Raw genomic sequence first — 13,233 nt, 5'->3', positions numbered from 1 at the left:
GCACCGGGTCCTCCAATTGCGCAGAAATGCGCCTGGGCACGCGCTGAAGCCTGGACAGACGACACCAATGAGCCGAGATGGAACTGAGAGAGCGCATACCGCGCATCCACCAATATGCAATTGATGAAAAGGGCGCAGCACCTAAGCCTCCTTCCTGCCTGTAGGCCTTCCCCAGCCCTCTCACCCGCGTCAGGTTGGCCTTTTGGTAATCATCTCAAGTGGCTTCAGCGCGCAGCTGACATGGGGGCCCCCATGTAACATGCTGCGCGCCCTACTGGTACAAGCGCACAAATGCTGATGCCTGAAATTCGGTGCGGTGCGAGTCGCCGCACTCACGGCGCGCGGGTCCAAGTCGCAAGCATGGCCTCAATGGGTTGAACAGACGAGTGCGTTGCCAGCAGAAGAAGATGCACGGGGCCTCGTGTTCTGTGTAAGTTGGTGTGCTGTCCGTGTCAATGAGGCCGTTCAAGAGATGCGACGCATCCACCGAGTGCGCCGTGTCGCAAAGGGCCAGCTTCCGGCGGCCTGATTGGGAGCTAGGGCTGATGGAGGAGGGTGCGGCGGGTCGAGGCTATTGGCTGAGGGGCACTGGCGCTGCTGCAGCAGTTGTGAGTCACAGGTCGGGCCTTTGTGAAGCCGCGCTCGCTTCCAAACACTTTTAACCCCCCCACTTCCCTCGCTGCCTGAAATTTCTCTCTCTCTTACTCACCACATCCACAACTACAAGCATAACACACAAGACAGTCATCCATAATGGCTGCCTTTTAGCTTCCCCCGCGTCTCGCAGTCGACTCACAGCCGACACCTTGGATCCCGCCACCATACCCACTTTCCCCATTCAACCCACAACCTCAGAGTCTTCCTTTTTGGAACCTCTGAACTCAAGTCTAGCTTCGTGCAGCTTTAGTTCGCCGTCTTCCTCCCCGTTCGACTTCACGTCGTCCACCACGGCTTCCCAACAGTCAACATGGCTTTCCTCACCAGCTCCCAACGCCTCTCGGCAACCATTGAATACGAGTCAACCCGCATTCGCGCATCGTCAGCCGGACTTTGTCCTCTACGATCAACCAGCTCCGGTCTCTCATCGGCCTCAGCGAGCACCCAGCGCCCCTCAGCATACGTTTAACAACGGCCAGCACTTCTACGCAAATTCTGCCCCGTCATCCACTACAGAATTCCAACAGCCACGGTTACGCCAGCGTCCCCCAGTCCCCCTGTTTTCCAGCTCTAGCAACAACATTCCTCAACTCCACAACGCCACAAACATGGCAGGTACGGTGCATCCTCTACGTGCTCTCGACTCCGAGCTCACCATGCCGGCAGACTTGAACAGCAACAACTCCTTTGACTCGGGCGCAAGCCTGATGTCCAACTTCAACAACGGAGGCTTTTCTTTGGACTCGGTGTCCGCATTCACGGCGGTCAACGACCCTTCTGTTGCCGCCGGGTCTACGCGCACCGTGTCCCCCAGGGACATCTTCAATGATGCCTTTGGGTCTGCGCCCCCATCTACGGCGTTCACAAACTTGACCTCTCCCGATATCGGTGACTCCCCCTTCATCAACGATAGCTTCGAGTGCTCCCCCATGTTCAACGGCGAGCCCAACATGACCGACACAAGCGATTGGTTCTCCCTGTTCCCCGAGCAGGAGACCAAGGTTTCTGATAACGTCTATGCGCCCGCCATCTCCATGCCTTTGGAGCGCACTATCAGCAGCCAGTCTATGGAGCGATCTGGTTCTTCCAGCACCGGCTCCCCCATCGTTTTGGACAGCTACACTCGAAGGAAGTCATCTGTTACCGACTCACCTGCCATCAACGGCGTCAGCAAGTCTCGTCGGCGAAAGGGTCCTCTACCAAGCATCACGGTAGACCCCAATGACAAGATCGCTTTGAAGCGAGCACGCAATACGCTTGCTGCTCGTGAGTCTCGTCAGCGCAAGTTTGATCATGTCAGCACCCTCGAGCAGCGCAACTCTGAGCTGCAGGCTGAGGTCGAAAAATGGAAGAGCATTGCTATGGCTCATGGATACAGCGGACAATGAATGTCCTCGTCTCTCTCATATGGTCCCCCAGTGGTCGTCAGGAGCTGGTGAAGAACCAGCCTTGCCTTTCGGCAAAAGTTTTCCTTTCTTGTTGCTTCTTCGCAACTCCCTTCTTTGGCTTCTCTCGCGGTCGTATCACCCACGGTTTGTGTTTACGCGCCTTGTGCTTGTGTTTTTGACGCCGGTGTGCAGTCTCCCCGATGTGGTTTTAGATTGACTCCGCCTGGCGGGAGTGGTAATGTGGTGCTGACGATGTTTCGGTTTCTCGACGAGCTTGTTAGTGAGAATGTTTTCGTGCTCTAGTATATGCGATAGTCTCCTTATAAACATATTCTTTATCAATGACTCCTACTTCATTCGATGTATCATGGTGATGCCTAGTGTTGTATGACTCTGCTGCCGCCAAGCGTGACTTTGCCGGCACATGAGCGGTTGATGTGTCATACTGTAGTCACGCCGAGCAGGTTTGTATTTGAATGCTCATGATTCACAGTACGACACGTCAGTGTCATGTCAAGTCCTGCATATGTTGCACATTCGCCGTAGCGGTAGTGTGAGTTGTAGACTGATGGATAGGCGTGTGACTATGAGGTTTTTTTCTGTGGTTACGGAGCTCAGTGCTAGAATACTGACTGTAGGATGACTCTACACTCATGCAGGCCACTCAAGCCATACTGAACCTCAGATCCCTGTCCTTCCACTCTCGTCTTCAGAAGAGATCATGTCCATCTGTTTGGTTGGACATGTGGTCTCGCTGGTTTTAATCGTCTTATGCTAGTTTGGATGGAGATCTGGCGTTTTGGCTCCGTTTTGCCGCAACTCACATCTAATCAAGTCTTACACAGCACGTTAGGCGCGTCCATTGTAAGAAAAAAAGATCAGATGGAGGGAGTCCCATTAGCACTACTCTCGTGGTGATCTTCATCCTCCTGATATATCGCCCACGATGAAGCGCGACGAAAGTAACCCATGAATTTTGCAACACCTTTTTTGATAGATGCCGTGACGGCTATTTTCCTGAAGTGCTATAATATTTTCGAGGCTTCTATTTAGAAAGCTATTTTCCTCCTACCAAAGTGATTGTCCTGCTTAACCTGCTATATTTGCAGCCTTCCAGGCACAGAGAAAAGATACGTGCTATTGCGTAGTTTTCACTCAAGCACTGCAGTCTACCATGAGCGATTGTCATATCCAGGAACATAACTGTAAACTAGCAAACCAACACTTCTGTAATAAGATAGTTTCCCAAATAGGAAGTGAGCACAAGCCACCAGTAACTGGCCCAACTGCCCGCGATTCACGCTCCCACCCCGCCCCTCGTCCCCAAAAGGAAAATGGGTTTACAGGAATAATCAAATACGATAAAAAAGCAAAAAAGATGTTGACAAGAGTGGGATTCGAACCCACGCCCGTGAAGACTGCGGAGGATGTTTAGAACGAACCTAAACGCAGCGCCTTAGACCACTCGGCCATCTTGCCTTTGTGAATTGAATGGACAACGATTCAATTTACTAAAATATATTTACGTTTTTTCATCTGGAAAGCCTTTAACATATCTAATAGCACTTCTTCAAAACATCAATAGGCTGATGATAGGTTTTGAGTATCAATCAAATCTATGCGTCCCCACAAGGTGTGGGGCTAGCACGTAGCGAAATGCCCCGCTCTGTTCCGAGGTCGGGTCTAAGACTCACACTTAACCACGTTTGCCATTTGCATGAAGTCCAAAAAGACTGTTCCTTTTGCAATTTATATTGGCATAAGTAACCTGAAGATTTAGCAGTCGCTATTGCTCGATACGTTACCGGATCCACATCGTCACTAATCTCGCTTTCTACTTTTTTCACCGACGACTTGGACTTTGACTTCTTTCACTATCTTAGAAAAAAACTTTAGAGTTCACGAGCAACTATGCCGTCTCAACCAGATGACCTTTTACTCTCTGTAAGTCCCCATCTATACATTTAATAATCAGTCACAACAAAACCTGTCCATGGAAATACTCTGATTCTCGAGCACAATCATCTCACTAGTATGTCTGCTTATCACTAACATTGTCACAGCTCCAAACCTCGCTCCGCAACGCACTAGCAACGTTTGGGCCAAGCAGCACTCAGTACCGCGACATCAAGCTTATAGTAGATGAGTATGCGGCGAATCTTGCGATGCAGGGGTTGTCGATAGGTTCCAGTGAGGCATGTCAGGTTGGAGAGGACATGCAGACGGATTGAGAAATTATGTGTGTTGAAGGGGATTGCATGCTGAATGAGCATGATTCCTCAAGGGGCGAGGGTGTGGGGTCCAGGTGTGGAGTGCTCTAGCCCGAGAGCACGAAGAAGAGGATTATAGGGGAAAGGGGCGTGTAAATTGACGTCACCTTGAATGGTGGCTGTAGTTAGATTTCACTGCCGTCAAAATTGCAGCACAGGTACTCCCAAATATTGTTTGAGCCAGGATCGAGACTTCAACGCCAACTTGCATCTCTAATCTAGTAGAAGTGCCTTGGATAATCCTTACTTAATTCCAATACACGTTCTGAAGTCCTTTAATACACTAAACATTGTCTTGACGGAGTGAACTTGAGATTGCTACATGCCACCTCTATGTCTCTACTCTATCGAGCACTTTGTCGTGGCCCAACTCTCGTATAACACCAACGAAAATATATCTGCTCCCATAATGATGTCTACAAACCTCCTAGTTCCAACAAGTTCTCCCTTTCAAGTTTCTCGATTTTCGTCAATCTTTCCCTCACCTCTCTATCTCATTCCATGCTTGTGCCTCCTATAGCCCTCCCCCTCTGATCATGGTTATTCCAAACTTGGATGCTGCTCTCCAAGAACTTCCCCAAATTCGGCGCAAGGCTGGAAGAAAGCAGAGTTTTGTGGGATCGTGTCCAGGCGCTGTATCGCCAAGCCAGGGCGGGCTGCTCCTTGTGTAGGTGGTTGCTGTAAGACAGGCAAACCGTATTTGAGTAGAATAGACCTATAGTGAGTCGCCGTCCACCGAGGTTGCTTTGTCTCGCATACATACCCGAGTTTCCTGAGAATGTGGAGGGAGACCCCGGCAAACTCGAAGGTGCAAAATGCTGGAAATTGGCTTTGCTATTCCAGGGCAAGCTCTCTATTGATGCTGCTCTGCAGATCTCAGGCTCTTTGAGATGTGTTTTGATTTCCGAGAGATTGGCTGGATCCGCCTCTTCTTACTCTGGTCACAAAAAGATGGTACTCCGTCCAGCTAGTCCAGCTATCATTGTCCGACACAGCCATTCTGGAAAGTATCGAGAAACCTCAGCACTGCACTCGGAGTTACTTTTCCGTGCAACAAGAGTGCTACGAGCTCATGTTGACGGGCCTGCTTGGACACCTCCGTAACCTCCTCTGGGTCCAAAGCCCCGCCCACCGCCTCGTGCAGGTCCTTGGGGTTGGCGGACTGGCTTCTCTTGTGTACCCGGTGTTGATGGACGGCTGATACCAGACTCCTTCTTTTGGCCATGCACTGAGCCAGGCTTCGGGGTGTAGCTTGGATCAAAGAGCTGGCGTGCAGGAGCGGTGGCTCGTGCGGGGGATTGCTCGTTGCTCGATCTAGGCTGACTGTCCCTCCCACCACGTCCTCGGCCTTTTCCTCTTGTGGGCCTGCTCGGGGAGTTGTTGCGCGAGTCCTCTGCAGCAGAGGCAGCTGGCGAGCCAAAGATACGTTCACGCGCCTCAGCATACTTGCGCTCCTTCTCTGCTCGTTCCTTTTGCGCACGTGCCTTTCGCTCTTCGAAATCTGCTTCGGCCTTCTTTTTGCGCTCTTCTTCGCTGTCGTCGTCTTCGAGGTTCATACCTGCCATGTTCCGAGAAAGAACCTGAGGGGAGGGCTTGCGGGCGAGCATTGTGACATTTGGTTTGAAGGTTGCTACTGCAGGTGCAGGGCGTACTTCGGGGTACCATTGGGGCTCCGGGTTTTCGCTTGTCCACAGTCGTCAGCTCGGGACGTGATGAAGGGGATGTGAGGAGTGGCATACGCGGCCTGCCAAAGCTGCTTGTTGAATTCAGCATGTTGGGCTTTTAGTTGTGCCTTTGTGAGTTTTGGCTTCGGTTGCTCTTCGGCTGGTTTCTCCTCTTCTTTCTACAAGGCGTGAGCGAATGAAAGCAGCGAAGAGGGGCATATGTACGTCGGCGAGAGATTCCCAGTCATCATCCCAGGCGTCAGCGAGCGCATTCTTTGGTGGCATCGTATCTCTGAGTTTATCACTTGTGGAAGTAAGAGGAATTAAAAGAACGGAGTTGTTGTTGGAAGCTACCTCAGAATAAGAGGAGTGTCGGTCTGGGGTTATGATGTCGCAGCCCGCCAATATTTCGAGGGTTCCACCGATGACCCTTGTCTGCAGCGGGAGCTAGCCACCACATCCCGCGATTAGATAGCTGCTGCGCTATGTCATTTCACTGCTTGCTGCCTCGCACCCTGCATTCACCCTGTGTCGCAAACGCCCTCGCTACAGCTACAATCGGCTTGCAAGCCCACAATACTCGCAGATATGTCTGGTAAGTTTTACTCTGTCAACACCACCCAGTACGGAGTCCAAGCGGCCGCGCATGGAGCTCACACCCCCATCAGACCGCGATGGAGACTCCACCATGCACTCTTCCCCCCGCAATGCCTCGGACGACGAAATGTTTCCCGACGAGGCGCTTCCAAACAACCCAGCCACGCCACATAACGCAAATCTTGCCGCCGTAAACGAAATCTCGCCGCCAAACTCCCAGTCCCAGACTCGCGAGACATTGGGTGTAAACTCCAACGGCAAGCGCCCATTGTCTGGTGGCACAATGCAATCCTCGGCAACAAACACCCTGAGCACAAGCGGGACACATACGGACCCTGAGACAGGTTACCAGTGGAGCAAGCAGGAGGATCAGCCGGGTTACGAGTGGATGAACACAAGGGCGAGGGAGGAGGAAAACAGAGCACTCGACAACATTGTTGACAAAGGATATATGATCAAACGTGAGTGACATCCCTTTTTGTGTAATCTTGTCGGAGAAAGAAAAGTTGGCTGATATCTAGGTAGTGCGGTACGGCGATCCTCTAGATGCGAGCGTGGCCGCGAAGACGAAGCGCTGAAAGGAGAGACTGGAGCATCATACTACTGAATGAGGTGAACACACTGGCGGGTTGTGGTTATACGACGAACAGAAGGCCTGGGCTCTATGGCATTAAAAAAACGCGCCATGTATGATATGTCCAAGCGTGTTGTCGGGTATCGAGCCGTACGTACAAGTTATATGAAGCATCTTTGTGCGAGCAGGTGCATTGTGCACCCGGATAGCTCTGTGCTTCCATTCATGAACAAACATCAATGTTCAACTCTGTTCCGCTAAAACGCCCTTTCCATGCAGTGATATCTCAGTACCCGTACAAAAAAGCATAGCCCCTCAGTCACTATCGTTGCCATCTTCGTCGTCGTCATCGTCCTCTCTGTTCTCCTTCTCTTCAAGCGGATCCTCTACCAAGCGCTCCTCTTCTACCTCCTCTTCAATCTCATCATCTTCGACTTCCTCGTCCTCGATGTCTGCTGTCTCATCCCCCTCTTCTTCAGTGACATCTCCCTCGGCGTTATCCCCGCTCTCTCGCCTTGCCCTCTTCGCTGCCCTCTCTCCATCGTCATCTGCCTCTTCCATGACGACGTCTCCATCCGCCGTTAGTTTCGTAGGCGTCGATCCTATTGCACCTCCAGTTGACGATGATGCCTTCTTCTCCTCGCGAACCTTTTTCCTATAAGTGTTCCGTTTGTCGGCTTGTATGCTCGTGAACTTTGTGACTTCGGCTTCAAGACGGGGCAACATGAAAGCGAATTCGAGTTCTTGCATGGCATCGAAGACGTCCTTGGGCATGACGGTTTTCTTGCCGTTGCTGAGGGCTTTCTCGGCGGCGCTGTCAACATCCCATTGTCAGTGCTGGTTCAGCCGTATAGCAGATGACTCGGTGCATGCGACACTGGGCATAGCAGCGGAGAGTAGGTAGACATACCATGATGTAATGTAGTTGACGAACACGGTTGCACTCTTGCTCATGGCAAGTAGCGCATCTTTTTGGATCTGAGTATTCGGCGGCAGCACACCCTTGGCCAGACGCTGCACTATCGATTTGGGCAAGTTCAGATCCTATAGTCGGGTCATCAGCCTTGCGCTCCGATTCTGACTCAGTATGTAGCGCACCTCGACACCCAGACTGTCATCCCGCGGCGCTGATCTTGGTGCTACGGGACTGGGTTCATTTGACACGGCGGATACGTTGCTTTTCCTGGGCGGCATTTTGAACCACAAAATACTCGCTAGAGGGAACCAGAGGTTTCGGGCGCAGTGGAGAGGTGTGCGATTGAGGTCGGTATGTTGGTTGGAAGTGGATGTGGAGGTGCGAATGCGATAGTTTTAGTGGGACCCTGACGCGTGAGCACGCGTTGAGGTCTGGGCGCGATTCTGGACTTTTGTCGGGACCGGGACTGTCAACCAGTATCAACACTTTAAGTCCGGAGTATGAATCAAATACCGCAATACATTGTCAGGGCTACTCTAGCTTAAGCCTTAAGCTGTTCAGATCGCTATTTGATTCTACAAGCGGAAGCCTCGCTGTATTCATCAAGACAATCTAGGGGCCACCAACTCAGCAGCATACTCAATATCTAATCCTCGTCCTGATTCCAAGCATGCAATAGTGCAGTGAACGTTCTAGCATTGCCGGCCTTATCCAATATCCATCCCTATTGTCAAAATCTAAGGAGATAATCACAACTTGGTCATGTTTGTGCATAGTTCCATTGTAGCCATTCTAAGCATGTCCTACGAATACACCTAAGCTTGGGATAGCACACTGAATCCATCGATATCAAGTTGCAGATATGCCAATGAACTTCCGCTATTTCTGTAGATTACATGGCGCCCTGTGCAGATTTCAGGACACTTCAACATTTTGGACCCTTAATCGCCAGGGTCCATTTATCAATGTCAAACCACAACTGGATCCAAAACCTTGCAAATCAGTCAATCTAATATGTAACATATCCCAGTCTTCTCTATCGTTCGCATCGACTTTATTGCTCAAGACTATGTGGTCATGAAAATGCTTCGATGTTGATCCATGTCACTGAGCTAGATGATAAGGGAAGGTAGACATTCCTAGTTGCAAGACAAGCCCCTTTGGTCCACCAAATCCATAGTTACCCAAGACTGTTACCCTTATTTAATTACAAGACAGCACGTGTAGCAGAAAAAAAGTACGTCAGAATCCAACCTAGTACATTACATGTGAGACACAACCAAAAGATCGAGCAAAGATCCAGAAGCACGTACTAGCCTACTCATACACAACACTACGTCAGTCCCATCTCCTCAAGACCACATGAAACAGAAACAAGCCGGCGCACGCAAGCTACCAGAGTTACGAGAACCAGTCGAATAGCAACCCCGCCCTACACTCACCCCCACCTTCTCACCGCGGCTAGACACGGGTGACGTCACCCCCCGCCTGCAACGCAACGAAAACATGGCCCTAATCTCTGCCGCCTGGTGACCACCACGCCACGACACGCCCCCATCAAACAGCCAGGTTCCCCTTCACTCCAAGCCTACCTACGAGCAAGGGTCTGTGTCCCCTACTAAGCCGAACTTGCATACATAAGTAACTCGGTCGTCTCCCCCTTTCCCTTATCCTCACTAAACATAACACCTTTCACACGAAACCCCTACACATTGAAAAGCCCCCAACGGCTTTCCTACGACTTCTTTTTACAAGATCCTATACGACTCCACCACGTAAAATGCCTCTCGTAGTCCCCGGTATCCAGTCCAAGGACGGAAACTCCAAGGAGGAGTGGATGACCAAGCTCATGGGCAAGAAGATTGGCGAGCAGCATGATGAAGTGGTTCGTTTTCCACTCTCCCTTTCCTGAGAACTGCGATACTATCCATGTATTTAAACCGGGTACTAACGAGTTCATGAAATCGCCAGACCTTCGCAAAGACCGATCTCCCAGAGCAGCACCGTGTCCTCGGGCCCGACTCGATGAAGACTATGGATTTCAAACCAGACAGGCTGAACGTACACGTTGATGAGCATGGTACCGTCAAGGATGTTACTCACGGTTAAGAAAGAGGTTGCTGCATAGTAACGGCTTGATTGTTCTGGAGGGATGAGGCACACCTGCCTGGAAGTGGTAATGAAGATAGAACATGGGCGTGTGCACCCAGACATCATAATACTAGATGACACTGATGAATCAAAGTCACGATTATTCACAATATAACTGCGGTGCGTGCATCCAAAGTAATTTCTTAAGAAGAATATGAGAGAGTCCCCACTAGCTAGAGCACATTCGAGCATTTTGCCACATCTACCTGGTCTCAGCGCCAACTCCAGCGCTTTGCTAAAACAAGAAGAAGAAAAAGTTGAGAAAGCCCCAATGATATCATACAACAACAACAACAGAAAACAGTTATCACCGCTTGCAAAGGAAAAAAGAAAGAAAAGAAAGAAAAAAATGGCTACCGAATTCCCTGCCAAATCCCTTGCCAACTTTTGTTTTTTGCAACTCCAAATTTGGTACTTGGGCCGTATATCAGCCCTACGGCCTTGCACGCACGGTCACCCAAAACAAAAAAAGAACATCGCCACTGTGGGGAAAAGCTTGTTGCAACTTCACCGGCGACGACTCTTCTGTCCTCTCTCTTTTATGCCTTTGTTCGTTTCCGCGGTGCCTCAAATTCTCTCCTGCTGATCGCAATCTGCACCTCGTCCTTGTTTCGCAACGCATCGACTACGTCCGTCATCTTGAGCATGGTGGCATGCATAGCCTCTGGATGCTCAAAGCAGAGCATGATGCACGCTCGTATCGTGAGCGCGGAGAAGTATCGTCGTAGCACCTTGTCTTTCTCGTGGTAACTGGCGGCTCCCATGACGAGTCCGATCCAGAGGAGCACGCCGGCCATGTCGCCCCAGCAGTCGGAGAGGTTGGATTTCTCCAGTGCCTCCCTGACTTCTGAGAGTGTGGTGAAACGCCGTTGGTGGCGCAGTGTCTCTGCTGAGACAGATGATTGGGATGACAATGACGGATGGTGTGAGGCGGTTGAGGCGTCCGAGGATCGGTGGACAAAGGGAAAGCTCGGCTGTTGTGCAGAAGAGCCAAAGCTGAATGAGCCGCCGAATGATGGACTCGTCGAGTAATCGGTATCCGGGGTACTGTATGAAACATCAAAGGGCGAAGGTAGGGATTCACTGGATTGCGAAGCTAGTGACGATGTGTAAACTGCAGATATTTTTCTCGTTGGACATGCGTGTGTAATGGCCTCAGACAGCTGGGTTCGGTTGTTGATTGCGTATGCTTGGACAACGGCAGTGATTCGTATCGCTTCGTATTTCCAGTCTTCTTGTGTACGCACGTTGTCCCTAGACATTTGTTCCAAGGCCGGGTATTGGGTGATGCGGTAAGTCATGCTTGTGAGCTTGTTCGAATTCCATTGGGCGTCCTTCGACTCCTCAAGGAATTCTTCAATCAATGTCCGCATGTCGTTCAGGAGCTTCAGTATATTTGGCTGATATGCTACTGATCGTGAATCCTCGACTGTCACATATTTCCCGCGGGGACAGTAGAGTGGAGACTCTGGGGCGGCGACATTGGGCGGGTATTTCTTGGTCGAATTGCTTACGCAGTACTCGACATACATTGCGCTAGGTGTTGTTTCGCGCAAGACCGCGGTCGCCAGGTGTGCCCAAGAGACTGCAGATGCCAGATAGCCATTTACGCCCAACTCGTTTAGCCCACCACGCTCTCGGATCATCTTCTCCATGCCGTCCTGATGATAAGCCAGACTCATCTCTGTCCGACTAATGACTTCACCAAGAATGAGCTGACTAACGGCGATAATGTTAGCATCATCTATCCTTGTTTTGGACTTCTGGATTTTCTCTACAACAAGTTCCACAACGTCTTGGCGCAATGCTGCAGTTTCGAGACTCTCGACCTCGCGCTGCTGTATAACGTCGTCATGTGCGGATGCCATGAACAGCGTACTAAGAAAAGTGTGAGGATGGTCGAGGCACTTTGGTATCCACACTCTGCCGAGGCTTTGTGTGCCAAAGTACGTCCTGCAGTGGTGCTTCAATTTCTCGACAGAAATGTGTGGGTTACTCGATTGGAACATGGTTCCGAAGGGATCCATGCTCACGCCTATCCATCTTAATGGCGGTATGTTGTGTTTGTCAAACGCATAGTTGATTTGAGGGTTTATAGGAACAACTATGGGCGTTCGGGGGACAGTAGATTGCTGTGGTCCTACTTTTGCTATCCTGGTATCAGGACTTGAATGGCCGCCGACTTTCGACTTTGATTTCGAAGAGGTACCAGGGGAAGCTGGCTTCTTTCCACCGCTACTCTTTTTCTTGGGTTGGGCGATTGGGCGACTTTGGGTCTCCTCGCCTGAATGCGACTCGTCGGAAGCTTCACTACCCGCCCTCGACTTTGCAGCCCCTCGGCTTTTTCCAGTCTCGAGATAGCTGACCATAGCTTTTTGGCGCACTTTATGCATGGTATCTTTTGCTTTGAACTTGGCGGGTTCATTTGCGACAATCCAACAATAGTCTCCATCTTTAGATGATGATTCCGTCGGCGAAACGCTCGACGTCTTGCGCGAACGCAATGCTACATGTGCTGTCAGTATATGCTGCCACACAAGAGGCGATAGGACGGCAATGTCGAGCGTTCATGTCCATGTGAGTGAGTGGCGTTGGATTGGCAATGGACATAGGTGCGGGTGTGGGTGCAGGTGCAGGCACAGACCAAGACGTCGGCATGGTGACGGCAGGCTTGCTGCCTGTGTAATGCACTCAACGTGCGCACATCCGACTTATCAGTGAAGACGAAGAGAGCTTCGCTTACATTTGATCTCCGAACGTGGCGACATAGGGCTGCAATGCAAGGTCGTATCAGAGTCGACGGTGGATGCAGGTGAGGGATAGGCGAAATGCATGTGATGTGTGGCGGCGAAGAGAAAGAGCTCTGCTGGAGGGGCAGTCATTGTTGTTGACTAGCTCGATGCTCCAAAGGGAAGGGAGGGGATTTGCCCAGCACAAAAGTCAAGAAAATGGTGCAAACAAATGGGCGGTTCCTCGATCAGACCAGCAAATGTCTTGGAGCAGCAGCAGGAGGGGC

At 50.8% G+C, this 13,233-nt stretch overlaps 7 protein-coding genes and 1 non-coding gene across 8 annotated transcripts; 4 read left to right on the top strand and 4 right to left on the bottom strand.

Annotated features, from left to right (window-relative positions):
• Positions 1–964: 964 nt before the first annotated feature.
• Positions 965–2,113, top strand: COCSADRAFT_230771 (uncharacterized protein). Its single transcript, XM_007704557.1, has one exon. It carries the CDS (start codon positions 1,266–1,268, stop codon positions 2,043–2,045), a length of 780 nt encoding a protein of 259 aa, XP_007702747.1. The 5' UTR covers positions 965–1,265; the 3' UTR covers positions 2,046–2,113.
• Positions 2,114–3,427: 1,314 nt separating this feature from the next.
• Positions 3,428–3,524, bottom strand: COCSADRAFT_t63. The gene has a single exon. It is a non-coding gene; the product is annotated as a tRNA-Leu (tRNA).
• A 432-nt stretch (positions 3,525–3,956) lies between these two features.
• On the top strand, positions 3,957–4,276 carry COCSADRAFT_96163 (uncharacterized protein; the record flags this gene model as incomplete). The annotated part of the gene is made up of 2 exons (XM_007704556.1): positions 3,957–3,989; positions 4,109–4,276. The coding sequence occupies 2 exons, from the start codon at positions 3,957–3,959 to the stop codon at positions 4,274–4,276; spliced, it is 201 nt and encodes a 66-aa protein (XP_007702746.1).
• A 1,109-nt stretch (positions 4,277–5,385) lies between these two features.
• COCSADRAFT_173721 (uncharacterized protein) lies at positions 5,386–6,264 on the bottom strand (the record flags this gene model as incomplete). Its single annotated transcript, XM_007704555.1, has 3 exons — positions 5,386–5,998; positions 6,055–6,158; positions 6,205–6,264. The coding sequence occupies 3 exons, from the start codon at positions 6,262–6,264 to the stop codon at positions 5,386–5,388; spliced, it is 777 nt and encodes a 258-aa protein (XP_007702745.1).
• A 177-nt stretch (positions 6,265–6,441) lies between these two features.
• On the top strand, positions 6,442–7,310 carry COCSADRAFT_230741 (uncharacterized protein). Its single transcript, XM_007704554.1, has 3 exons — positions 6,442–6,574; positions 6,648–7,037; positions 7,102–7,310. The coding sequence occupies exons 1-3, from the start codon at positions 6,568–6,570 to the stop codon at positions 7,152–7,154; spliced, it is 450 nt and encodes a 149-aa protein (XP_007702744.1). The 5' UTR covers positions 6,442–6,567; the 3' UTR covers positions 7,155–7,310.
• Positions 7,311–7,465: 155 nt separating this feature from the next.
• Positions 7,466–8,344, bottom strand: COCSADRAFT_28737 (uncharacterized protein; the record flags this gene model as incomplete). The annotated part of the gene is made up of 3 exons (XM_007704347.1): positions 7,466–7,964; positions 8,061–8,194; positions 8,249–8,344. The coding sequence occupies 3 exons, from the start codon at positions 8,342–8,344 to the stop codon at positions 7,466–7,468; spliced, it is 729 nt and encodes a 242-aa protein (XP_007702537.1).
• Positions 8,345–9,560: 1,216 nt separating this feature from the next.
• COCSADRAFT_39108 (uncharacterized protein) lies at positions 9,561–10,348 on the top strand. Its single transcript, XM_007704381.1, has 2 exons — positions 9,561–9,951; positions 10,038–10,348. The coding sequence occupies exons 1-2, from the start codon at positions 9,847–9,849 to the stop codon at positions 10,173–10,175; spliced, it is 243 nt and encodes an 80-aa protein (XP_007702571.1). The 5' UTR covers positions 9,561–9,846; the 3' UTR covers positions 10,176–10,348.
• Positions 10,349–10,756: 408 nt separating this feature from the next.
• On the bottom strand, positions 10,757–13,099 carry COCSADRAFT_96258 (uncharacterized protein; the record flags this gene model as incomplete). The annotated part of the gene is made up of 2 exons (XM_007704553.1): positions 10,757–12,723; positions 12,961–13,099. The coding sequence occupies 2 exons, from the start codon at positions 13,097–13,099 to the stop codon at positions 10,757–10,759; spliced, it is 2,106 nt and encodes a 701-aa protein (XP_007702743.1).
• Positions 13,100–13,233: the final 134 nt, after the last annotated feature.

The sequence above is a fragment of the Bipolaris sorokiniana genome, assembly GCF_000338995.1.
Source record: "Bipolaris sorokiniana ND90Pr unplaced genomic scaffold COCSAscaffold_12, whole genome shotgun sequence".
NCBI classification, from domain to species: domain Eukaryota; kingdom Fungi; phylum Ascomycota; class Dothideomycetes; order Pleosporales; family Pleosporaceae; genus Bipolaris; species Bipolaris sorokiniana.
Note: the sequence above shows the minus strand (reverse complement) of the source record. Positions and strands in the feature narration are given on the sequence as shown.